The sequence below is a fragment of the Antechinus flavipes genome, chromosome 3, assembly GCF_016432865.1.
Source record: "Antechinus flavipes isolate AdamAnt ecotype Samford, QLD, Australia chromosome 3, AdamAnt_v2, whole genome shotgun sequence".
In the NCBI taxonomy this organism is placed as follows: domain Eukaryota; kingdom Metazoa; phylum Chordata; class Mammalia; order Dasyuromorphia; family Dasyuridae; genus Antechinus; species Antechinus flavipes.
The window spans coordinates 243,464,173-243,492,137 of record NC_067400.1 but is presented as its reverse complement, the minus strand read 5'-3'; the positions used below and the strand labels follow the sequence as shown (position 1 = coordinate 243,492,137).

The 27,965-nt window shown below is 31.5% G+C and overlaps 1 protein-coding gene across 1 annotated transcript in view; it reads right to left on the bottom strand.

Moving 5' to 3' along the window:
• Positions 1 to 27,965, bottom strand: part of BRWD1 (bromodomain and WD repeat domain containing 1) — a 157,139-nt gene that overhangs the window by 10,857 nt on the left and 118,317 nt on the right. The window contains exons 33-40 of the mRNA XM_051984778.1: positions 27,679 to 27,760; positions 25,066 to 25,107; positions 22,255 to 22,401; positions 19,939 to 20,091; positions 18,902 to 19,065; positions 13,494 to 13,720; positions 3,161 to 3,289; positions 2,022 to 2,951 (exon numbers count right to left, since the gene is read on the bottom strand). Coding sequence (XP_051840738.1) covers positions 2,022 to 2,951; positions 3,161 to 3,289; positions 13,494 to 13,720; positions 18,902 to 19,065; positions 19,939 to 20,091; positions 22,255 to 22,401; positions 25,066 to 25,107; positions 27,679 to 27,760 — 1,874 coding nt within the window. The remainder of the gene's footprint in view (positions 1 to 2,021; positions 2,952 to 3,160; positions 3,290 to 13,493; positions 13,721 to 18,901; positions 19,066 to 19,938; positions 20,092 to 22,254; positions 22,402 to 25,065; positions 25,108 to 27,678; positions 27,761 to 27,965) is intronic.

Below are 27,965 nucleotides of genomic sequence, written 5' to 3'. Positions count from 1 at the left end.
CACACACACACACACACACTCACTCTTACATTGTACTATAGCAGGCTTCTTTGTTCTATTTTGCATTTAAGAATATATTTTTGGGAAAAGTATTCATAAGCTTCACTAGACTGCCAAAAAGGTCTAGGATTCAAAAAAGGTTAAGGTTAAGGAGAATCACTGAGGTATTCTGAGGATGGTATTCTAAGGTTGGGAGTACAAGAAAGTGCATTACAAATATATGGGATAGTATATATAAATATAAGTTAAGTTAGGTAGCACAAGGGATAGAGTATGGGCCCTGCAGTCTGGAAGACACATCTTTGTGAACTCAAATCTCTTATTAGCTGTGTGATTCTGGTCAAAACACTAACCCCTGTTTGCCTCAGTTTCCTTATCTATAAACTGGGCTGGAGAAGAAAATGGCAAACTACTCCAGTATCTTCGCCAAGAAAATTACAAATGTGTTATGTAGAATCAACTATGATTGAAAATGACAGAACAACAAATATGTAAATAAAGAATGTCACAGATGAGGATGAAAGGTGGCTAACTGCCTGAAACAGAGTACATGAATGGGAAAGACAATGAAGAGGAAAGTTGTAGCCAAGTTGTTCACACACCCTAAAGAAGATTTTGTATTTAACTCTACAAGTTTTATTTGCCAAGTCTTGTTGATGCATAATCTCCACCACATCTCTCTTCCTACCTGGCAGGAGCCACAGGAATTTACTCAGCATGAAAGTGAAATGATCAAACTTGTACTTTAGGAATATAACTAGCAATTGTGTAGAGATGGCCTAGAGAGAAGAGATAGTTGAGGCAGGGATAGCAAATGGAGACTGTGATTAAAAAGAAAGGGATGAATGAGAGAGTTATGGAGAAGGTAGCATTAATAAGATTTGGCAACTGATTGTATATAACAGGTGAAAGAGTTAGAAATGAATTCAAGTTTGAAAACTGAGGTGATTAAATGGTGATGCCCAAGATATAGAAAAAGTAAAAAAGAAAGAAGAAGCTGTGAGGGAGGTAATAAGTTCTGCTTTAAAAAGGCTGAATGTGAGATTCCTTATGGGACATTTAATTTGAAATGTCCTAGCAGTTAGTGAGACTGGGCTGAGAGAAACTAGGACTAGAAATATGGCTCTAGATATCATTTGTATATAGAAATGAATCCATAGAGAGATAGAAAGGAAGAGGGAAGGGAAAAAAAAAAAAACACACACACAGGGGAAGAGTAATAAAGGGGAAGAAGAAAGGGAAAGCGAGAAAGGAAAACTTCTGGAGTGGATGGTAAGTGGGGCAAAGGAGATATCTTTTAATTAGAGACTGGAAAATGGTGGATGTTATTAGGTTTGAGAAGTAAAATAGGGGAGAAGTTGGAGGTTATAGCAAATGGCTTTCATTTTCTCAGCGAAATATGAGGCAAAGACAGGGGAGAGGAAAATGGGGGAAGTAGAGAAGGTTTTGAACAGCTATTGTAGGGAGTGCTAGAAAAATTCAATTATAGAGAAGTAATAGTACTATTTTTACTGTGTAAAGTCAATATTAGACAACTTAAATTTGTAATGAAATCAGACAGCATGGTTGCATGACAGAAACCACAATTACACCTATTTTATCATATTCAAATCTTCCTTCAAAAACACCTTTCTATTCTAAACTACACAACTCTGATGTAAAAATAACATTCGGATTATTTCTCTAAATCCTAACTAGAAACTACTTGCCAAAGCCAGCACCAGCTACTGGCAAAATATCTCTTCTATGTTAAATAAAGAAGAGGGAACATTAAAATTAGTGACAAAGTACCCTGAATAAACAAGAAAAAATAAGATTAGGATTTAATACTCTATCTATGAGTTTTGTGCTTGTCTGCCAGAATTAAGGTATAAAAGATCCTGAGAGCAGCGTCTTGGAGGGAAAGATTGGCTGGATGAATAGATAAGGAGGTTGAGATGGCAAAGAGAAACTTAGTGAAACAATGGATTTGTGTTTGAGGAGAATGAGTAAAACCACAAGTTGTGTCACTCTTAATTTACCTTTCATAACATCTGTTGACCTTTTACTTGGTTCTATATCTTCATCAGAACTATGATCAGAATCCAAATCTGATTCATGTTTCAAATAATATTTGGGAACAGCATGAGGCTCATCCTTCAAATTTCCTGAATTCAAAGATGTTTTCAACAGCTCACAATGGCTTCCATCTTCTTTTTCACTCTTTTCACATTCATCAGAATCCTCTGAATCACTTAGGACTTTTGCTTTCCTAAACTGAGTAGCACCCTTCCAGCAAGTTTTCTTGCATTTTTTGCCACTCCATTCACTTGGTTCAGAATTTGCATCCTCCTTAGAACTCTTTCTGGCCTTGGATTTCTCAGCAGAAGTTGATGGACAGGCTTTTTTACTACCATTCTCCAAATCAGAGCCTTCTGAATCTTCCTCAGAAGTTTCTATCACAGGAAATTTTGTTGTAAAACCTGCTCCAGTATGGGCTTTATAACCATTAGCATGCCAATTCTTTTGTGACACCATTAAATTACTATCAGACTCAGAACTTTCATTTTCAGATTCACTGACACTTTTCCTAGTAGCATCAGAAGACATCTCTGCTGCTGGCTGATTTTTCTTTTTTTGTTCCTTTTCACTTCCTGTCTTTATACTTTGATCATCCTCAGAATTATATAATAATTTTTTTTTAGCTGCAGCAGAGGCATTTCGGTGAGGCAGCTTCCTGCTGTTTTTGCTTGTAGAGCAAACACTTCCTGAGCTCAAATCTTCTTCTACATCACTCATTAGCTTATTAATCTTATTGGCAGCCACAGCAGCACACTTGCGTGGGATTTTTCGGTTACTTCCAGCTTTATCTTTGATTGTTTCATTTGTTGGTACTGAATTATCAGAATCACTCAAGTAGACCCTTTTGCGTACAGCTTTTCTGCCACAACCATTTTCTAAAAATACAGAACCTAAAAGAAAAGATATGAAATGTAAAGTGAATCTTACTTTCATTTAGAAATATAAACTATAAATGCTAATTAATTAATAATTCACTAATATACTAATTAATTACTATACTAATTAATAACATACTAATATAAGTAATCAAATTTTTACTCTGTTTTCAATGTTCTCCTAATATGCATTTCTTTAAAATGTTACTGAGTATCTATCTTACCATTTTTTCTTTGAGAAGTTCTATTTCTAGTGACAATGAAATTTCTGCTTTTGCCTCTGGAGAGCCCATTCCGTATTAAGGGCTCAGGAGATTCAGAATTCTCTCTACTTTCCTCTGAACTACTGGAAGCTGACAAGACAAGAGAAAAAAGTAATTGAGAGATCGGACATAAACTTTGTAATACAGAGTTAAGTTTTTCTCAAAAAAAGATTCAAATCAATCCAACAGATATTTTAAAATAACACAATAATAAGGTGTGAATACTTAAGTACGTAAGTATTTGTAGGCAACGTGTATCTCAAAGATATAAGTCATATGTTCCTAACAACACAATACTATATAGATTTTGATGGATGTATTGAGTAATTTTACATATTATTCTGAAACGAAACAAGTAAATAAGCACTCATTTCAATTCTGTTACAGAAACAGATTTAAAGTTAAGGACCATCTAGTCCAACTTACTCACTTTACAAATGAAGTAGATGAGGAATTTGGGAACCAACCTATGCTAGAGTTAGAATTCAAATCCAGATTGACTAACTCCAAATTCAATGTTTCTCTTGTTACATTAACTCTTGGAAATATACTAAATCAAAGAACAGGTATTGTTTTCTGGATTAGCCCAATGATTTCGTTAGCAGAAGAGTAAAGGAAAAGAAATCTGAATAATAATAACTTTTTTTTAATGACCAAAAAACCCCCAAAAAAACCCCAATAGGAAACAGGGCAGCTATGCAGTCCAGTGGAGAGAGTACTAGGCTTGGAATCAGGAAAACTCATATATATGGGTACAAATCCAGTCTCAAACACTATCTGTGTGACTATGGAAAAGTCTTCCAACCCTGTTCACCTCAGTTGCTCACAGATAAAATGAGCTGGAGAAGGAAAAAATGGAAAACCACTCTAGTATCTTTGCTAATAAAACACCAAAATGGAACTACAAAGAACTGATACAACTGAAATGACTAAGAATATTTAGGCAATAATATATTCTGAAGAGCACAAGAGCTCAAGATGCAGCTCAAAGTGATTTATCTTGTAAAACTGAACCTAACCTTAAATAAGAAAAAAAAGATAATAAAAAAAGCATCTGACATATTCCTAGAAAGAAAAGGAGACCTGAAGAAATTGTTTCCTTCTTAGATAATAAAGATAAAAGAAATACAAAGGAAAACAAATATAACAACCAGTTATTAAAAACAACAAAATAACAGAAACCACTAAGAAATCTCTTTTTACATATACAAGAGGAGACAAGAGGAATAAAAAAAAGAGCGATGAAGGGTCAAAAAAGTCTAAAAACACGATGAATTAAATCTCACAATCTAACCCCATCCATCTAACAATTGAACTGTTTTTTTTTGGTAGGACTAAACTACAAAATAAAAGAGTTCAGAAAAGGGAAGAGGACCAAAGGAAATATGTGCCGTTTTTGTTCAACTGTTCAGTCTTGTCTAACTTTTCATGATCCTAACAGGTACTTCCATTATTGACTATTTCTTGAAGTCTGTCTAAGTTCATGTTTTCTGTATCCATGAAACCATCTACCAAGCACATTCTCTGCTGTCCTTTTTTTTTGCCCTCAATCTTTCCCAACATCAGTGTGTTCTCGAATTAAATCCTGTCTTCTCATCATATAGCCAAAGTATTTAAATTGCAGCAGCTTCAGGATTTGACTTTAATGTGAATAGCCTGAATTAAAAAAAATTGACTGATTTGACCACCTCATTGTTTAAGAGACTCTCAAATATCTTCTCCAGTACCACAATTGAAAAGCATAGATTTTGTCAGCTTTCCTGACAGTCATACATTGCTACTGGAAAAACTACAGTTTTGACTATATGAACTTTTGTTGGCAAGGCAATATTCTCTTCTTTTTAGTAAGTTGTGAAGATTATTCCTTCCTTCTTTCCTTCCTTCCAAGAAGAAAGTATCTTTAGTGTCTGCAGTGATCTTTGGGCCCCAAAATTAAGATCTGACACTCCTTCCATTTCCATTCCCTTTATTTTGCCAGGAAGTATGGAATCAGTTGTTTAGGTCTTTTTTTAGTTATTGCTTTGTTTATTTATTTAAAAGCTCCATTTGCTTTTGTGTCTTTTTACTTGCACCACCTACATCGATTACTATTTTTATTGTATTATGAATTGTAAATGAATGAATTTTGGTGTGCAGCTGATAAAGTGCCAGGCCTAAAACTCACCCTAAAACTGTAGAAATAATAAGTAAAATCAAAAGCTTATTCTTTGAAAAGACAAAAGATTTTGTAAAAAAAAAAAAAAAAAGGGCAGAAATTTTTTATCAATAACTTATGAGTATATAGTTGCTAACAAAACTGACCACAAAGAAAAAGATCTTGCAAATACTGAAATTAATAAAAGACCCTGAATAATACAAAAAGATCTTGCAAATACTGAAATTAATAAAAGACCCTGAATAATACAAATTCAGAAAAGCAAATAAAATTAACTGTAAAGGAATTATCAAAGAAAAAAACTTTAAAAAAAAATTCAATGTATAGAATTCTACCAAATATTTAAAGTACAATTAGTATCCAGAATTCACAAATCTTAAAAATTAAGAAATAACCCTACTCTTTTTCAATAAAGTAATATAGTCCTAATACCAAGACAAAGATTAAGATAAAGATAAGAGTGACACAAAGATACTCATTAAATATCATTAACATTGACTAAAAAATTATAAACAAAATCCTTTCAAAATACCTTATATGTGATTTATTCAAGAAATCATTCCTTAAAATTAATATGGATTTGTATCAAGGAATCAAGGCTCAATCAAAAAACAGGTAAATAATCAACATAATTATGTTAAAAACAAAAATACCTAAAACCACAAGATTATTTAAATAAAAAAAAAAAAGTTTGACAAAGTACCACACTCAGTTATACCAAAAACTCTACAAAGTATTGTATAGGCACAGGGGCACTTTAAAAAATGTCATTAAAAGTATCTTTCTAAAATCAAAAATTATAAGCAAAAGCTATGCACACTAGGATAAATGTTGCTAATACAAACATGACAGAAATTCAAAGATATTCATACTCTTTCAACTACTGTTTGATATGCTTCTGGAAATGTTAGCAATAGCAATAAGAAAAAAAAAAAATTAAAAGCCCTAAAACTATCCATATTTCCTGATATGATGGTATATATGGAAAATCCCAGAGAATCAGTAATGATATTGAGCCAATAATTGCAGCTAAAATGCCAGGCTTAAACTCTTAATATCAAGTACATTTCTATATTATAACCAAATCCAAGAGGCAACAAGATTAAAGGGAAATCTCATTCCAAATAACTACTTAAATGCAAAAAATATTTGGGGATCAATTAAGCAAAGCATACCAAAAACTCACATGTATTTAATAACAAAGTACTTCTTTAAATAAAGAACTTAAGACAATAAAATGATAATACTAAAAATTTAATTTAATATACACTTTTAGTGCTATAGCAATAAAATTATCAAAAATAAACTTTAGAACTTGATAAAATAATACTAAAACTGTCTAGGGAAATAGTGAAGACATAGAAATGAGGGGGAAACAACACTTTCAGATAGTAAACGGTATTAAAACGTAGCAATTATCAAAACCACTTGGTATTGTTTTTGAAAATAGTGAAGTTCATCGATTGAAAGGCTAGATGAGAGGGTCAAAAACAATGGATTTTAATTATACAGGGCTTGACAAAGTGGGCAACAAAAATTACTTAGGAAAGAACTCCTTAATGAAATAAAAACTGATAGGAAAATAGGAAAGCAGTGTGCATATTTTAAGACACACTATGTTAAATTTAAAGAAAACACTATAAAACAATTAGAAGAAAAGCATGTCTCATAATACTCATAGTTATGGGAACAGACATTCTTAAAAGAATAAAGGGAATTACATAAAATAAAAACAGATAACTTTGATTACTTGAAATTTTAAAATAAGTGTGTGTGTGTGTGTGTGTGTGTGAATTTTGTATCAAATTTCTTTTTCTGAGATATTTAAACTTTCCCCTCTCCATTCTCACACACACACACCATTTCCCCCAAGAAATATATGGTCAAAGGATTTGAAAAAAAGTTTCCCAAAGTATTGCAAAGTATTCACAACTATATGAAAGAATGCTCCAAATCACTAATAAGAGAAATGTAAATCAAATACTTCACTTGAATCAAATTGAAGATGCCAAATAATAGGAGTAGAAATTGTTAAGAGTAGTTGTGGGAAGATAAGGCCCACTGGCCTTATAAATGCATAAATGCAGCTATGAATTAATATTACCATTTTGGAAATAAATTCAGTATTAAGCAAATACGGATGGTGTAATTTAAGATTTATGCAAAAGTAACTAAAATGTCACAAGGATCTGAGCTTTGTAAAGAGAATAGCAGAGAAATGAAATCAGCCTGATGGAGATAAAGATTATGATGATGATAATAGCAATATAACATGTGTAGAATGCCTTAAATTTTATAATACACTTTATAGATATGCTATATAATCCTCTCAAATACTGTAGGAGAGGCACAATTATAATTCACATTTTACAATGAGTAAACAAAGGGAGACAGGCATTAACAGACTTGTCCAGGTTATACAACTAGCTAGTGTCTAAAGTTGAATATGAATTTAGATCTTCCTGACTCCAGTTCTAGCACTCTATCTACTGGGCCTCCTAATACCAACTTGTTCTAGCATTGATTCTATTTATATTCTGGGTCTAGCCTATCATAAGCTATTATACCAAAAAATGCTGAAAAACCTTTGACAAAAATACATCTATTTATTCAAAACTGGAATAAATGGACCTTTCCTCAATATGGTAAATACAATCTATTTAAAATCAAGAGTAAGATCTCTAAGGAAGAAAAGCTAGACTTTCCCAATAAGATACTAAAACAAAAATGTTCACTGTCATGATTATTTGGTAATGTTCTAGAATTGTTAGTTTTTGAAATCAAACAAGAAAAAAATAAGAAATGAAACGGTCAAAGAATAAAATTATTGGATTTTAGCAAGTTACATGAGTAGAGAAAGGAGACATATCTTAATAGAAATATCAACTTATATATAACGAAAAATTTTGTTTATGCTTGGATCATACTCTAATAAAATTAAGTTATTTTGACGCATGGCCAAATCACAATTTCTGCAACACCTATTTTATATACACATATAGCCAGGGTCATGTAAATAGTTCTCAAATGAAAAGGGGTCACAAGTGGAAAAAGCTTAAGAAGCCCTGCCATAAATAATGAAGTATCAACCCTAAACATATATGCACCAAACAGTATAATATCCACATTTTTAATGGAGGAGTTAAATGAAAAACAAAAAGTAGAAAATAAAACTACATGGTGGGAAGTGGGGAGGGAGGAGAGAATAAATATCACCTTCCCCTCTTTAAAACTAGATAAATTTAACCAAAAAGTAAACAAAAAAGTAGTTAAGGAGGTGAACAGAATTTTAAAAGATAGACATGATAGATCTCTGAAGAAAAGTGAATGGGAATAAAAAGGAAGATGCCTATTTCTCAGTGATATCTGGTACTTACTCAAAAAAGTGAACATGTATTAGGGTGTAAAAAACACACAAATGCAGAAAAGCACACATCTTTTTGAGAGAATGGAGATGTGGAAACACGGATTGAAAATTGGACATTAAAGAATCTGATCCTAAAAAATGAGTGGGTCAAAAAAAAAGATAGAAATGATAATTTCGACGCCCAAAAATTTATGGGCTGTAGCCAAAGCAATTGTTAGGACAATATTTATATGTTTAAATTATTATATCAATAAAAAGGAGAAGGAAAAGATCAATGTAAAGAAACCTGCAACTAAAAAATAATTTAGGTTTAAATTTAATTTAGTTTTAAATCAAGTTTACGTTTTTAAAAGAATGAATTTAAAATCCCCAATTAAACACTAAAGAGGAAATCTTGAAAATCAAAAGAGAGAATAATAAAACTGAAAGACACTATTTGAGTGGTAAATAAACCTAGGAGCTTGGTTTTATAAAAACAAAAGCAAAAACAAAGACAACAACAATTTTAAAGAAATGACTATTTTGATTAGAAAAAAGCAGAAGAGTAAATCAAAGCAATTACTAGGAGCTATTTCACCCAATTACATAAAAATGAATCCAACAATTTAAATGAAACAGATAAATATTTACAAAAATATAAATTACTCAGATTAACAGTGGAAATAATTGAATTACTAAAATAATGTTCAGAAAAAAAAAGAAAATGAACAATTACAAAATGAACAAAATGTCAATGAGCTCCTTAAAGAAAAAAATCCCGAATATCAAGTCAATTCAATAGTGAGGTCAAACAAATGAATTCGACCAAATATTCAAAGAACAATTAATTCCAAAAATATATAAACTATTTGAAAAAACAGGCAAAGGAGTGCTTCCAAATTCCTCATTATGGAACAAATATGGTGCTACCTAAACTAGCCAGAGTGAAAATAATAGATCAATTTCTCTAATGAATATTGAATCAAAAAATTTTAATCCTAGCAAGGTTACAACAAGATATAACATTATGACCGAGTGGTATTTATATTTCTGGTATTTATACCAAGATTATTTCGATAGATGCAGAAAAAGCTTTTGATGATATACAGTACCCATTCCTATTAAAAACATTAGAAAGTATTAGTATGAGTGGAGCTTTCTTTTATAGCATTATCTATCTAAAACCATCAGCAAGAATTGTCTGTGATGGATAATCTTCCCATTAAAATCACGGGTGAAGCAAGGAGGACCATTATCATTACTATTATTCAACACTGTACTAGAAATGTTAACTATGACAGTAAGCCAAGAAAAAGTAATTAAATTATTTAGTTAAATTAATTTAAATTAAAATAATTTAAATTATTAATTAAATTAAAAAATTAAAACAGACATTGAGGAAACAAAACTATCACTTTTTGCAGATGAAATGCTTAGTGAATCCTACAGAACAACTAAAAAGCTAGTTAAAATATTTAACAACTTTAGCAAAGTTGCAGGATATAAAATAAATTCAAATAAATCATCAGCATTTCTATATATTATCACCAAAGTCCCAGCAACAATAAACTGAAAAAAAATTCCATTTAAAATAACTTTAGACAATATAAAATATTTGGAAGTCTACTTGGTAAGACAAACTCTGGGAATTTTATGAATAAAATTACAAACTCTTTTCATACAAAGTCAGATCTAAAAAATTGGAAAATATCAACTATTCATGGATAGGCTGAGCCAATAAAGATGAAAATTCTACCCAAATTAATTTACATATTCAGTGCCATATCAAACCAGCAAAAATTTATAAAGCCAGAAAAAAATATTAAAATTTATCTGAAGAACAAAATGTCAAGAATAACAAGAGAATTAATGAAGAAAAAATGTGAAAGAAGGTGATCTAGTCATACTAGATCTCAAAATACTGTATTAAGAAAGTGTTAATTATCAAAATTATCTGGCAATGGTTAAGAAACAGAATGGTGGATAAGAACAGATTAAGTACATAAGGCACAGTAGCAAATGTCCATAGTAAGCTAGTGTTTGATAAATCCAACAATCCATGATTTTGGGACAAGAACTCAACATCAAACAAAAACTTTTGGGAAAAGTGGAGAGTAGTTTGAGAGAAACTGGGCATAGAACATCTCACATCATGTACCCAAGATAAGATCAGATTGAATACATGATTTAGACATAAAGAGTAATGTTATAAGCAAAGTAGGGGAACATGGACTAGTTTACATGTAAGATTTATGGAAAGGACAGGAATTTTGTACAAACAAGAGATAGTGTATTAAAATATATAAAATGGGTAATTTAAACTTAAAAAGTTTTTGTACAACAAAACCAATACAATCAAGATTAGAAGGAAAGCAGAAAGATGGGAAAATAGAGAACTGAGTCAAATATCTAAGAATGTCATTACCCAAATTGATAAATGGTCAAAGGATATAGACAGGTAGCTTTCAGAAGAAATCAAAGCTGTCTATATAGTCATGAAAAAAATTTTTAAATCACTTTCGAATACAGAAATGGAAAGCAAAACAAACCTGACATACTACCTCCCAACTATCAGGATTGGCTAATATGACAGAAAAGAAAAATGATAAATGTTAGAGGGGATGTGAAAAAAAAAAAAGGACATTAATGCACTATTGCTGTAGTTGTTAAATAAACCAACAATTCTGGAAAGCAATCTGGAATTCCCCAAAAGGCTGTAAATCTGTATATATCTTTTGATCCAGCAAAAGTATTATTAGGTATATATCTTTGATAGAAAAAGAATAAAAGGGGAATAGAACCTATCTGTACAAAAATAAGTTTTAGTTTTTTTCTGTAATAGCAAAAAATTGGAAAGTGAAGGGATGCCTATCAAATGGAGAATGACTGAATGTTGCATTCTATTATTATTATAGAAATGACAAGCAGGATGCTTTCAGAAAAACCTGGGAAGATTTACATGGACTGATGCAAAGTGAAATGAGCAGGACCAGAATAACAGTATACACAGTTAACAGCAATATTATATGATAGTCAACTGGGAATAATGTATTTTCAGCAATCCAACAATGTAAGACAATTCCAAAGAACTTATGAAATCATAATTCTATCCATCTCCAGAAAAATGACTGCAAAGTGAAGCATACAGCTGTTCACTTTCTTTTTTTATGGTGTTTTTTTTTTTTTTGGCTCTGTGTTTTCTTTCACAAAATGACAATGAAAACATTTTACATGATGGCCGATCCATAACATATCAAAATGCTTGCTGCCTCAGGAAAGGGTGAGGTGAGAAGAGAATTTGAAATTCAGAATTTTAAAAAACATTAAAAATTGTTTTTATATGTGATTAGGAAATTATTTTTAAAAAAATACATATTAATTATTGAGATCCAATCTGATATCCAGACTGTCAAAGATGAAAAAATTAGAATGACCAATTTGGAAGAACTCTGGGTCTATAATTGAGATTAAATGATTGTTCATTTGAAAACTCGCCCTGGGCAGAGATTCCAAACATGGCTACCATGTGAGGACCCTCTGTCCACTGGACCCTCTGTCCAGTGCCCTCCTTATCTCTACCTTCGCCTATACTTTAACTTTGCTTATCTAATAATAAACCTCTTTTATCAATCTAAAAAAATAAAAATAAAAATAAAAAAAAAAGAAAACTCGCCCTGTATTCTGAAAAAAAATTTAGAACCAAGGTTATGTCTCAAAAGTTACAATTTGAGCAGAATAAAATAATTAAAGGCAAAGGAAAAGGGCTCATGTGTATAAAAATATTTTAGCCACACTTTTTGTAGTTGTAAAGATTTGGGAATAAAAGTGGGTGCTCATAAACTGGAAAAAGGTTGGATAAAATATGGCATGTGAATGTAATGGAATATAACTGTGCTATAACAAATAACAAAAGGAGACAGATTCAGAGAAACTTGGGAATCAATATATGATTATGAATCAAGAGAGATGAATAAAACCATAAAGACAATTTCTATAATTATAATAATGTAAAGGACAACAACTATGAAAGACTTAAGTTATTGTTCATTCAATGACAAATAAATAGCTTCAAAGAACAACAATGATAATTCCTACTTCACAGAGAAGTGATGGATTAGAGATGATAATACAGATATTTGACATGGCCAAAGCATAATTTGTTTTATTAGATACATATATTACAAAGGAGCACCTGGGAAATTGGTAAATAGTGATAGAAAGAAAATAAAGCATCGATTAAACAAAAAAATACAAGAAAAGTAGTTCAGTGAGGGACCCAGACAAGTAGAGCAGTTTTGTATTATGATAAATTTAATAGTTTTTAAAACAAATATATGTAAAAGACTTTCAACACTTCATACACAATTCCCTTTTTCTGTTCTGTTCTTGTCTATTGGAATCATCGCATTTATTGATACTTGTTAAAAGAAAATTTAAATTAAAAACACCAATATATAAAAATATGGAGTAAATCAATATACAATCTGCTGCTCTCCATGAACTTTCAACTAAAAACACCCTCTTCCCCAACTCATCCCTTAAGGTATAACTCAAGTCCTTTCTTGTCACACATTGACCATTTGGATGTGTACCCCACAATTTAGGACCTCATTATTCTTTACTTTCACACCCACTTTTTCTCCCAATTAGGTTATAAAGTCCCTCTGAGGGTAAGAACCATGTTTCATTTTTTTCCCTCTAAATTGCCCCAAAGCATCCAACAGTAATTACAAGCATATAGGCAATTAATTGATTTTAGTTTCAATAATCTTAAAATAGTCTTCATTTCTTACCACTTAAAACTGTAGAATTTGTTAAAGTTATGGGTCTAGTCTTTCCAATTTTTTCAGATGATGTTGCAGAATCAGATGAATCACCAGAAGTAATATTGGCAGAAAAACTAACTGTGGTCTTCTGGCTCGAAGACCAAGCTGCACTATTAGAGGTAGACTGAGTAGGAGAACCTTCTAAGTCAGGTATGACTTTTGCCTGGGATTTCAATTGTTTCCATTTCACATTTCTGTTCAAAGATAAAGAAAGAGAAATCATATATAAATATAGAAGTGTCAGTGGGCATAATAAAAGCTAAGTGGAAAATATTCACCTACAATCTTGACTAAAGATACAAAAAGTATGAATCTAATCAAAAATTTAAGAAAATAATACTTTTATAATATATACAATGAACATTTGTTAATCCTTTATCTTAAATTTTGTATTCAATTTTGTCCTCGTATAGACTATGATATGTTCATAAAATCCTTTAGCAAAAAAAAATAATTAGATAGATAATTAGATAGCACAAAAAACTTATTTTAGAAATCAAAACTTGTTAAAGAGAGTTAATACATTCAATGACTAATAAAATGAGGAGCTTTGGTGGGAGATAATGTGTCTTTTACTATCTTATTTATATATTAAAAAAGAACACAAGGAATAAATGGAAAAGTTTTTGTAATCTGACACTGTTCAAAGCTAGTGATTAAATACTTCAGAGATGAACTGATCTTTCAAATACTGACGACATGTTGTCATTATGTCTTCTCTTGCTGTTGTTTTTACTTTACAGGTTTCCAAAGTAATGATGCCAGAAGCTAATAAGAAAAATTTTTTTCTTTAATTCACATTCCCTTGACATCACGCTTGCTGATAATGAGACTTAGAACTAAGTTGGTTGACTGGTTGGTTTGGGAGAGGAGGTTAAGGAAACAAGACTGTTCTATTGGTTTCACAACTAAGGGGGATTGCTACTATTATAGGTAGTAGAAAAACATAGATCTTTAAATTCACTATCTCTGGCTTCAGAAGAAAAGACTAATTTTTTTTTAATTGTAGGATCATTTTTCATACTTATTCTATCAAATGAACAGATAACTGAACATTTAAAATGTTCTTAAAATATGTTAAGATGTAATATTACCAATTATCTTTTAAATATGCAAAATTTAGATGGTAGGAAAGTTAAATCACATGTTAAATAAGGACAGATATAAACTTATCTAAGTGTTCCTTTGCCTATTAGGCATATATGTTCCCTAATGAAAGGTTGCTAAGGTTGGGGATCTTCAGATCTTCCATTTATTCCAAAGCAAATGTCATTTGTGTCAGCACAAAAACATCCACCCTCTGCTGCTAGTCTAATTTCCCAACTAGGAAGCAGAAAATCTCCAGTGCAAAGAACAATCCCTTCCCTTTGATTTTAGGCCTTCCATCTGATTCTGTAGCTATATCCTCAGTCTCCTTGACTTCTTTGCAGGCTTCTGCAATTACTCATTCCTTTTGCTTTTTTCTCTAGGCTTCTAGGACCCCATTTTCTCCTGATTTTCCTCCCACCTATCTGGGGCAAAATATTGACATTCTCTACTTAATGAAAAATATTCTCATAACTGGTCATACCCTTCACATTCCAGTGATTCTGAACTCACTGTTTATCAGTCAAACATTTTGCACCCCCTACCACCTAATTCTTTTTTTTTTTTTTTCTGAGGCAATTGGGATTAAATAACTTGCTCAGGGTCACACAGCCAGGAAGTGCTAAGGGTCTGAGGTCAGATTTGAACTCAGGTCCTCCTGATGGTGCTCTATCCACTACACCACCTAGCTGCTCCTACCACCTAATTCTTTATTCCAACCCTCTAATCCCAGTTTTATCCTAATTCTACCTAGCCTTTCTACTGAACCCTCTGGAATGCCTTTTCCACAGCTAACAAACCTTTTCATCTTAAATCTATTCCATTCCCACTTCTTCCATCCACTAGCTCTAACTAAAATCTGGCTGCCCTGATGACACACACACTTTCCCTGCCCACTCTTTCTAGTACTAGCTGTATTTTCACTTATTATCTATTCTTTTCTATTAGATGAGGAAGGGAATTGGAAAACTCCAGGTTCTCCCCCTTCTTCCACCAAGCATAAAAACCTCTCTTTGAGGTTCATAATATTCATATATATCACTATCAAAATCCTAGTACTTATTGTCTATAAAACCCTGGGTCATTCCCCTCTCTTCCCAAGTACACTGCCGAGCTTACAATTGTTCTATACTCCCCAACTACTGCCCTCATAATATGGGACTTCAACATGCATACTGATTCTTCCTCAAGTACCCTCACCACTCAGTTCCTCAAACTATTCACCCTTCCAAACTACTTCCATCACAAAGATTATCAAACCCTTGATCCTGTCATGTGCCCATAAATATTACCACATCCATGTAGAAGAATTCTGAAAGTCACTTGTCAAAACAATCTATTGGCTGAATGCTCACTTCTCCTGCTGCCTTCGTTTTTTTCATCTGCATGTTGACCTCTAGTCCTTTGACACCTCAATTCTCTGCCTGGCCATCTCCCTTGCATTAGGTACTCTCCCATCTTGATCCCTTGGTAACCCTTCAACTCTACTCTGTCTCTCTTTTGAATCTTTTGCCTTCTTATAATGTTACTAAGTATACTTCAAACAAGTCTCAGCATTTGTTGCCTTTGTTCCTGTACATATGCTGAATGAATGAAAATTAATTACAAGATTTCTCACTGGACCTACTACAAATTTATGTTATATGACTAGTAATACTTTCTTTACAACTTACTATCCTGGTCTCTTCCAAACCTTTTCATCTTTCTTTTCAACCCTCCCATGGCTCCTCCTGCCTCAACTTCTAATTAAGAACTTTGCCATATATTTTACAGAAAACACTGAGGCCATTATTCCATTTTTTTCTACTTCTCATTTATACATGAAGTGACCTTATTCTTTACCAATGTAACCCCTTCCCTACTTCAAGTGTTTCCAATCTGCCATGTCTCTTCCAACAGAGATATCCCCTAAGTTATCCCTACCTTTACTGATTTTTCAATCTCTCCCTTTCTACTGATTCATTTGCTACTACTGCCTAAAAACACAGATACTGCCATCTCTCTTGACTTTCTGGAAAAAAGCCTCACTTAACTATTATCCAATTTTTCTTCTCCCCTTCACAGCTAAACTCCTCAAAATGGTCATTTACAGTAAGTTTTCGGCTTTCTCTCTTTTCAACTTCCTCTTAATCCCTTAATTATTACACTGAAATTGCTCTCTCCAAAGTTGCTAATGATCTCTTATGGAACTGCCTTTTCAAAATTCTCAGTCTCCTTGACCTCTCTGCATGCTTTTGATACTGTTGATCACTCTTTTCCAGAACACTATTTTCTCCTGGTGTTCCTTCTACCTATTTATAACTTCTTTGTTTCCTTTGCTATATTCTCCAGATCATAGGGGCAGCTAGGTGGTATAATGGATAGAGCACTTGGACTTCATGAGCTCAAATCTTGCCTCAGACATTTAAAAGGTATGTGATCTGGGTCAAATTACTTAACTCTGCTTGTATCAGCTAGTTCTTCATCTGGAAAATGAGTCAGAAATGGCAAGGAAATGGGAAACCAATTGAATATCTTTGCCTTAAGAAAAATCCCAACTGGAGCCAATAAAGAGATGGACACCACTGAAATGACTCAACAACAAAACAAATCTCTAGATCATGTTAGTTCTAACTAACTTGTATATATCCCTACAGGCTAGGCTTCTATCCCTTTTCTTCCTGTACTTTGCTTGGTGAGCTTATCAGGATTTAATTACCACTCTATGCTGATGATCTCAAATCTTTTTTACTCCAATCTCTGCTGACCCCCAATCTTGTATCTCCAGCTGTCTTTCAAACATTCCAAACTGTATACTGCTTGAAAGTATATTAACTCATTTTCTTCCACAGGATATCCACAGGCTACTTCCTACCCCTTACCTATAATTGCAGAGAGCAACACTATCAATTTTCCAGATTCATCCGGATTCCTCATCTCCTATATTCAAAACTATTGGTAAGGCCTAATTGCAATGTCTCTTAAATATACCTTCATCTTTCCTTTAACACTGCCAACACTCAAATGAAGCCCTAATCACCACAAATCCAGATTACTGCAACAGCCTCTTGGTAGGTCTGCCTGCTGTGTAAATCTTTTTTGCATTCCATTTAACCACTAAAATGATTTCATACTAAAATGCAGTTCTGAGGATGTCTTTCTCTTTCACCTGTTATCTTTACTCAACAAATTCCACTGGCTTCTTATAACCTTCAGGGGAGGCAAATATAAATGCTATATTTGCCATTTTAAGTGCTTCATATTCAGTCTTCTTATATTTCCTGAAATGTTCTCTTCAATCCAGTGACATTGGTTTCCTGGAAATTCCATGGAAAAAAAAAAAAAAATCAACCGCCCATCCCCCCCAAAACACTTTCCATCTCTTGACTCTGGGAATTCTCCTTCCTCCTTCTCTCTAGAAAACCAACTTCCCTGGCTTCCTTTAAATCCCAATAAACCATTTTCTGCAGGAAGTCTTTAACCCTTAATTCCAGTGGCTTCCTTCTGTTAATTGTTATTTAATCTATACATGGTCTTCTCTGTAGATTTTGTTTGTATGTTGTCTCTCGTTAGATTGTAAGCTCCTTGAAGGCAAGAAGTATCTTTTGCCTCTCTTTGTATTCCAAGAAGTTATAAGAGAGTCTGAAACATGGTAAATACTTGAAAAATATTTATTCACAAAATAATCTCAGCATTAATGTAGGGAAATAATCTGCTACTATCCATCTTGCATTTTACAAGTCACTATAGGGACTTTCTACAAATGTCGCTGGTTATATTTTCATATGTTGATAGTGTATAAGGCTATCAGTTATGAAGGCATTCATTTTTTGTTGTTCTGTTATTTTAGGTCTGTCTAACAACTTTCTTAAGTCCTTTTGGGGTTTTGACAGAGATAATGGAATGGTTTGCCATTTTTGCAGATGTAATAGAGATAAATGGGTTAAGTGACCTGCCCAGGGTCACACAGTAAATGCTTGAGGCCAGATTTGAACTTGGGAAGATGAATCTTCCTGACTTCAGACCCAACATACTATCTATTGCACCACTAGCTGTCCATGCTCTACATGAAATATAAATAATTTTTTATGCATATCAAAAAAATTTCAGAATTTTACTCTAAGGTAAAAAAAGCACCTTTTACTCCAATATCACAAAAACTCATGCACATGTTGAAAATTGACTTCCCCAAAGTCTTTTCAAATCATTTAATATCTATTTAATATCTATCATTAACATAGTCATAAATAATAAATTAAAACATCAAAGAATCCAAAAGTTATGACTATAATTTGCTACCAGAGATTCACCTGTATTTGCTAGATTGATAGTCACATGTAGAACCTTGCTTTCTCTTACACCTTTGACTTCTTCGTAATTTTTCACTGTATTTTTGCCCAATTTTAAAATCAGAGGAAATTCTTCTTATTTTTTCCTCAAATAGTGCAGATAATCTAAGAGTCATACTGTAAATCTATAAGAAAATGAAAAAAAAAATCACAATTATTAAATAGCCTTCAAAAGTTTTCAAGATTTTGCTAATAAAAAAGATCTTTTAAATTATTATTATGTTATAATATAATATATTAATATATATTACATACTATTATTAGCAAAATAAAAATATCTTGGCCCTGGTCAATACATTTATTTATTTTTTATCTAGTTGTAAAAGGAAATTATTAATGTCAAATCTTTGTCCTCAATGCTATATTTGCTAAATAAAGAATAAAATGGAAATACATAAAAGATAGATACACACACACACACACACACACACACACACGGCCAAGTAGAGCTCTACTGTGACTGAAGTGGAGGTCAGTGAAGAAAATGATTGTAACATGATAGGAAGAGAGGAAAAAAGGAAAGCTGACAATAAAAGGTCTCAAAAGCTTAAGAAAAGTTTCTATTCAATTGCTAAGGCTGAGTTTAAAAACAATAAAGGTACTATTTGAGTGGAGTCCTCAAAATAAATTCCCGAGGACTTCATTTATTTTTTTAAGTGAATAAATATACAGTACCATATACGCACTCACACACAAAACATATAAGAAACAAAGACAAGATTCCAAAGAAACCTACTAATAGGAATCAGAACAGACTAAGTAATAAGAGAAAACACGTGAGCTTTTTGGTTAACAGCTGTGATTTACATATAAATATTTATAAAATATGTATAACATATAAAAATGCTACCAAAGATTTTTTAAGGTAGACTGTGATAAAATCATTTTTCACTTACCTGGTTAATTTTTTTACTCACCACTGACTAGCATGTGCTAACCTGCAGGCTATGTGTATAAATCCCTCCTTTTTGTTTGTTTTAAAGACTTATTAAAATTACCTTTGACCTTTTGTTTGGTGTATATGCTTTAGCATTACTAAATATTAATCGGATATCTTTGCAAAATTCCAGTGGGTTGTCATAATTTCCTGCTTCTAGAGTTTCCCTCACTGTTCCAAAGTCCATTGGAGTGTCTATAATATCTCTATAGTCCTAGGTTTAAAAAAACACACACACACACAACAAAAGAGGTCATTCAATAAATACTGTTATAAACACAAAACAACTGATCTCAAAACAAATTCAAATTACAGAATTAAAATGACAAATCTACAAGAAACTCTTAGAAGTCACAACTTTCCCCTAGTTCCATTTAGTACTATACTTAAACCATTGCAAACACATGGAAAAATAATTCAGTTCTCAGAAATGTTTTATTTTGGTCTACAACTATCTCTTTAAAAAACAAACAAAAAACCCACTGACTTTTTTTTAATTAAAAAAAAAAAGTCTTCAGGCTTGGGATTAGGAGTAACATTTACTACTCCTAACAAGATAACTAGTGCTAAACTTAAAAAAATAATCCACCACTTAAAACCACATTGATATTCTAAATAAAGGGGTGGGAGACATCATATAGTAGTGAGTGCCAACCTTTCAAGTCAGCAAGTCCCCAGCACGATGTGACCCTGAGGAAATAATTTAATCTCTCTATATATTAAGGCAGTTAAATATAAACTAGAGAATAGTTAACTATCTGGCACTGGCTAAGGGAGTTTCCTTGCTGGGAGTAAAATTATAAATGCAATTAAAAATAATAGCTAATAAGAATAACCAACTTTTTAAAGTTATGGGCATTGGGAAAGGCAGTAATAATTATGATAACAAAAGCTAACATTTATATAGTCCTTACTATGTTACCAGGCACTGTACTAATTATTATCTCATTTGATCCTCATAACATGTATAGGAGATAGCTGCTATTATTACTTCTACAGATGAGAAAAGCAAGACAATAGAGTTGTTAAGTGACTTGCTCAGGGTCACAAAGCTAGTGTCTGAAGTAGAATACACTAAGGTCTTCCAGGCCCAGCACTCTACTTAATGCTCCATATCTAGCTGCCTCTAATAATACCTAGTCCTTTGAAATAATTATTATTTAATTGCTGATTAATCAATTTTTCTACTTTACTTGACCAATACTTTCCACTTGATATTCACTAATGTTTTCTGACTTTCATATTATATATATAACTACACTTATATAATTGACTTTTGTTCAAAATGGAAAAATTGCTTTTGGCATTTTATTTGGTTTATGTGTATAATTTTATTTTTAAAATAAGTATAAAGTGTTTAAAGGTGTATTGATCATTTTCAGTGGCATTATGCTTATACATAGTATTTTTGTTAAGTATATAGAAGGTCATCTAGTACAAATCCTTCAATGATAAGGACTGTGGCCCAAATGGGGTAATTTACCTAATACATATGTATTATGTATTAGGAAAGTCTTCAGGCTTGGGATTAGGAGTAACATTTACTACTCCTAACAAGATAACTAGTGCTAAACTTAAAAAAATAATCCATCACTTAAAACCACATTGGTATTACTCCTAATAAGTAATTATTAGGTAAACATCAGAGACAGATTACTCTGATTCTAGTCACTGCTCTTATAATTATATTGAAGTAAAAACTTAATCAAACTAATATAACTATAATCACTAATAATTTTTTCAAACTGCTATATATTAAATCTCATGTGATAGTTTTTGGAAAAACTTTGTCTATCAAAATCTTAGGTTTTACTTTGTTTCATTAGCTTGGTGTTGGCCAAAAGAGTAATCGTTTTTAATTAGTGTTACCTACAACAATGTATAAAACCAAAGGGAAAGAAATAACCTTAATGTAGATAAATCTTTGCACATAGAAGCATTACTTTACATTTAGAAAGTGCTTTACACATAATTTCATTTGACCTACACAATCAGGATGACCTGAAAATTAAAAGGGAAATTCCTTGTAAAATTACTATATTTGTTATTCCCGTAGTACAAATTAATTTCTGTAAGCAAAGACTACTACATTTTATTATTATGATGTCTGTATATTCAACATCTAGAAAGCACTTTGAATTTATTAAAAGCTTAGTTTGGTAAGTTTAAGAAATATTTCCTGAATTTTCAAAAAATGACATACTGAACTTTAAAAATGCAAACACTTAAATTTTGTTTCCAAAATATCAATTAAAAAGTAGTTATACCAGTTTTATGAGTATACCGTGTTCTTTATAAATTCAATTCAAAGATGTACCAATTACATTCTAATATAAAAATTGTTCACAAAATAAAAATTTTAATAACATGAACTTACTGGATACTCAACCAAATCAACAGGATGTCTAAATGGCTCAGAATCTTCACACTGGAAAATTAAGTTCACTAGTTCTTTACATTGTCTCTGCCAATTATTTTTATCATATTTAGTCTTATTATTGTTCCTTTTCTTCCAATGATGCTCCTAAAACATATTCACAACATCAGTTTCCTAAAACTATAGTTATTTTTAGGACAAGGAGAATATATCCTAAACTATATACTAAACAAATTTATCACCCTAAATAATAAATACTATGTATACAGTCTTACTGTTGCTATTCAAAAATGACTCTGTGTAACTCAATGTAACTAATAATATGTTACTCCCCAAATTACTTTTACAAAAGATATACTTACTCCTGGGCATTTATCTAATAACAAAATTCTAGAAATATATTTGAAACTACAACAGGAAATTGATTTGTAAATGACATTTAAAAAAAGACATTTTTAAAACCAGTAAAAGATTATAGTAAACATGCAACAAAGTTAGAAAATAAAATAACAGTGCTTCCTAAATTAATTTACTTGTTCAGTATTCTACCAATCATTGAAAGAAAAAAAGGGTAAAAATCCCAAAATAAATTATGTTAAAAAGGAAGGCGTTTCATATCTCAAATTATACTTAAAAAATCAACAGCTTAAAAAACACAGAAAAACTCAAAGAAGAGTACCCCAGAATGCAGTAAACCTAAAAATCCTAATCATTAGGGTAAGAATAAAAATTTCTGAGAAAACTGAAAAACAAAAAACCAAATTTTAAAAAATGTGGCAGGAATTAGTCATTTAGAGCAACATCTTATATCATATGTCACAATATGCTCCAAATGGATGCATAATCAATCTATCTATCTATCTATCTAAAAGGTCACATCATAAATCAAGATCTATGGAGAGGGAAAGAATTTATAAATACAAGATAGAAAGGATCACAAAAGATAAAGACAATTTTGATCATACATTTTAATATTTCTGCAAACAAGTCTAACACAGCTAAGATTATAAAGGAAACTAGAAAAATTTTTGCAATATGACTCTTTAAAGATCTAATTTCCACAACACATAAGAAACTGATTAAAATGTGTAAGTATATTAGCCATTCACCAATTGATAAATAGTGAAAGGATATGCGTAAGAAGTCTCAAGCGAAGAAATCCAAGTTATTAAGAATCTTATCAAAATATATTCTAAACCACTAGTAATTAAATTGGAGAAAAACAAATAAAAAAGAAACTGGTTCCATCTCATACAATTTGGCACAACTCAACTCAAAGAAAAAGGAAAAATGACAAATTATAGAAGGACTATGAGAAAACAGGAACCTTAATGTACACCCATAGTGTAGCTATGAATTGGTCTCATCATTCTAGAAAGCCACATGGATCCATATCTCCATTGTCACTAACCTGTGCATAATAATCTAGTGAAGTTTTAATAACACTACTAAACCTATATATAAAAGAGATAAAAAGAGGAAAAGGGCCCTGTGTATGAAAATATTTATAGCAGTTCTTTTTGCAGTAGCAAAGAATTGAAAACTAAGATGCTTCCCATCAACCTGGGGAACTGGCTAAATAAATTATTGTCCATGAAATATGATAAATTATGAAAGGAATGGTTTCAAAGAAGCCTATTAATACTTGTTTGAAATAAAGCAGAATTAAGTTAGCAGAACCAGGAAAACTGTTTATAAAATAAGCAACAATAATGTATAAACATGATTTTGAAGGACTAAATAAAAACTGATTTAGTGCGTAACCATGATTCACAAAATCTGAGGATGAATGAAAATGCTACCTTACCATTGGACAGAGGTTAACAACATGACACAGAATGACACACATTTTTAGACATGGAATCTGTTTTACTTAAGAATATATAACTGTCACAAGAGTTGTTTTTCTTTCTTTTTTTCCAATGCGACTGGGGAGATTAAAGTAGAAGAAAATAAATGCTTATTTTAAAAATCAATTCACAATGAATTAAAGTCTTTAAAAATTAAAATGAATACTCTTCTGCTCTCTGTAAATGGAGTATTTCTTCTGGACACACAAACTTTTCTTTAATTCTCCATATCTAGCCAGTCACCAATTAGTGTTTACTTTTACTTGAAATGGCTCAACTCTGTTCCTTATCATTTCCCAGAGAAACTATTCTGATTCAACTTTCATCATCTCACCTTTAGATCATAAACACAGACTTCCATTGTTGATCCTGTCTCTTACCATTCCATACTAAGAAAAAACCAACTTCCAAAAGAAGAACGCAATTTTTCTTAAATATCACTTTAAGCATATTATTCCATAGGTCAAAATTCCCCTTTGCCTACAATATCAAATCAAACTTTTTTATCTTTCAAAATTACCATAATCTGGCTCTGTTCTATACAGGGTCCAGGTATAGAAAGAACTATAACCTCATTTCCTTATCATTTGTGCAGTCAGATCTGTCTTCTGTCCTGAACCAATATATAAGGCTTATTCCTATATCATGTTTCAGGTTTTCCCCTTTACCTAAAATTTATCATGCCTTCCTAAATACTATCTCTCTTCTAAAACATAGATCTGAAGTTCACCTTCTCCAATTCTTGATGAATCTCACCTACATTTCAAATAACACATAATCCTAATTAGTTTATAAGCTTCTTAAGAAAAAGTAACATATCCATACATCCTTCTAAGGAAATTGCAAGAAATTAGAAAATACTTAATTATTTCAAGAAACCTTCAATTTAAACTCTAATTATCATGATCTTTATAAAATGTCAAGAGCATGTTAAAATCATGAACAAAACAGAATAACTCACTCGTATTTTTCCAGAAGAAGTTTTAGGAAGATCATGCTCATCCTAAAAAGGAACATAAATAAGGTCAGTATAAAATTAGCTTAACTTTTCAGAATCATTTATTCAACAGATAAATTTTATTATTTCTTGACCTTTGTACAATTTCTAATTTTAATAAAAAAGGCAGCATAGTACAATGGAAAGAACTATGGATTAAAAGTCTGTAGCCAAGATTCTAAAACCTATTCCAATCATCAATTTGATATGTAATTAGATAATTTTAACTCTTCATACCTTAATTTGCACAACTGAAAATAAAATTGTGGGGATTGGGGGGTGGAGTCAAAACTCTATGCAGTCTGTTCTAGATGGAAAAACCAATGTATTTGTACTAATAATTTGACTTTCATATGTGCGCTATGTAATAGTAGAGTTAGATGGACTATGAGATCAGATGAATGACTGTAAAGGTTAATTTGGCAGGAGACTGCTAGTGAAGTCTCTCAGCAATTTATCTTTGGCTCTATATTAATTACTATACTTAACAATTACTTAAAAGAAGGCACAGATGATCTTGCTATCTAATTTTCAGATAATACAAACTTGAGAAGCTAACACATAAGATAGTGTCAGTATCCAAAAAGAATCTAGATTTTTATTAATACAGAATGCTGGGCCGATTTTTAAGAAATGAGATGTGATGAGCACAAATGTGACTTGTGGGTCAAAATATCAATTTATAAGTACAAGTTGGGAGAGATAAGTTCTGAAAAAGAAGGAAAATGATGAAAACTCCACATGAATCAACAATACAATAAAGTAGTGAAAAATGCTAACATAATCTTAGGCTGAATTTAAAAAGTATAATTTCTAATTATATTTTGTCCTAATATATATCAGATATGCTGTAATATTTTATGGAGGATACTGACAAGATGGATATTGTCCAGAAGAATGGAACTAGAATGGTAAAAAATGCCCTTGAAAACAAATTAAATAAGCATTATTTCAAAGAACTAGGGATTTTAACTTGTAAAAGAAAAGATTTAGGGGAGTGTGTCAGTGGCCTTTTAAGTATTTGAAAGGCTGTCTTGTGGAAGAGAATTTTTGTGGCATTTAGTCCCTTTTCCTTCCTTCTTCCCATCTTGTTTCTATCCCCCTTACCCTCATCCTGGTAAAATTAGGAAGAACAGGTAAAAACTGTAGAGGCAGGATTTAGATCTGGTGTAAAAACAAAAACAAAAACTTAACAAATAGTACTAGTTTTATAGTTGTTACCTAATTTGATTCTCACAATAACTGTGAGGTGCTATTATTCACTCTGGTTTATGGATAGGGGACTTGAGACTAAGAGGTTATATTAAATTAGTCACACAGTTGATGTCTGAGTGAAGATTTAAACTCGGTTTTTCCTGATTCCAAGTCTAAGACATTTAGTCCATGATGAAGAAAGCAAGGTCCAGAGAGACTGAAGTGGTTACAAAAGCAGCAATAGGCAAAATTTGAATATAAAGCCTTTGATTTCAAATCTAGGAGGTCTCTCCCATAAATAATACAGTGCATCTTGAGAAAAGTGATCTATCAATTATAGCAACACCTCAAGATTTACTTTCTCAGTCTTACAGATGAGAAAACTTAAAAAGAATGTTAAATTTACTTCTCAGGCTAGAACCAAGTTACTCTTTGTCTTTGTACACTGAAAAAAATGATGCCCTTTCTGGATAATTTTAGCTTTACCACCTCTCCTGGTTTAAAAAAAAAAAAAAGAAAGAAAGAAAGAAAAGAAAAGAAAAGAAAAGAACAAGGAAAAAAAAGAAAAAAAACAACAATAAAAAATTCCCTCTATTAAGGCAAACACCCAACTGACCTACAGCTTATAATCAAAAGAGAATCAGTTGTGTAAAAGAAGAATTATCAGTTATATAAGAAGTTAAATGACTTGCTCATCCACAGTTCTTCTGATTTTAAGTGCAATCACAGCTAAACTATCCTACCTCAAAAATATGTAGAGAAAAAAGTTCCCTAACTTTCTTTATATATTCTTATACCTCAAGTTTTAGAGATACTACCATACATCTCTATATAAAGCATTAAATTAGATTAATAAAGAATTTATTATTTAATATTAGAATAATTCATGAATAATTTTGTATACACAAGGTTAATCCAGACTATTTAGGCCAACAAATCAGAAAATATTTTCTAATTCCATTTATTTTAAATAGTAACTATAATTATGGCATTAAAAGAAAATTTAATACAGTAAAAATCAAAAGAGAACAATTCTTTATCCTTAACCCATAGTCATTTAATAATATAACTATTCTGTTCAATAGCCAATGGAAGTAAAAAAAATTTTTTTTGTTAATTTAAAATACTGGTTTATTTTGCTATCTTGTGAATATCTTGAAACATTTTAAAACACCTTGGCTTTTTTTTTTTTTTTAAGTTGTGTTTACCCATCAACATACATATCCCGGGAAAATTGACAAACATATATAATAAAAAGTGTAGAGAAACAGTTTAAATTAGTTTCAACTAGCTAAAACTAAAAAGTAATTTTTTTCATTTGGTTTCGGGTTAAAATAAAGAAAAGTTATTTCCTATAAATAAAAAGTAAAATGAATTTTATACCAAATCATCAGCATCTGTGGAGCCTTGTTCATCATCTTCAGTATTATTACAAAATTCAGAAATATTTGTACAGTCTTGATTGCTGGAAAAAAAAATTAGGTCACTTTAATGAGAACACATACTATGGCTGGTGCTTCTGTGACTCTACTGCAAAGATTCATAAAGTTATCATCTATCAAAGCTTCAAAAAACAAACTAACAATATCATAAGATGAGAATTAAAAGGACCCATGAATACAATATATGCTCTTATCCACTTATGAAAATCACAAAAGACAGCAGGGAGA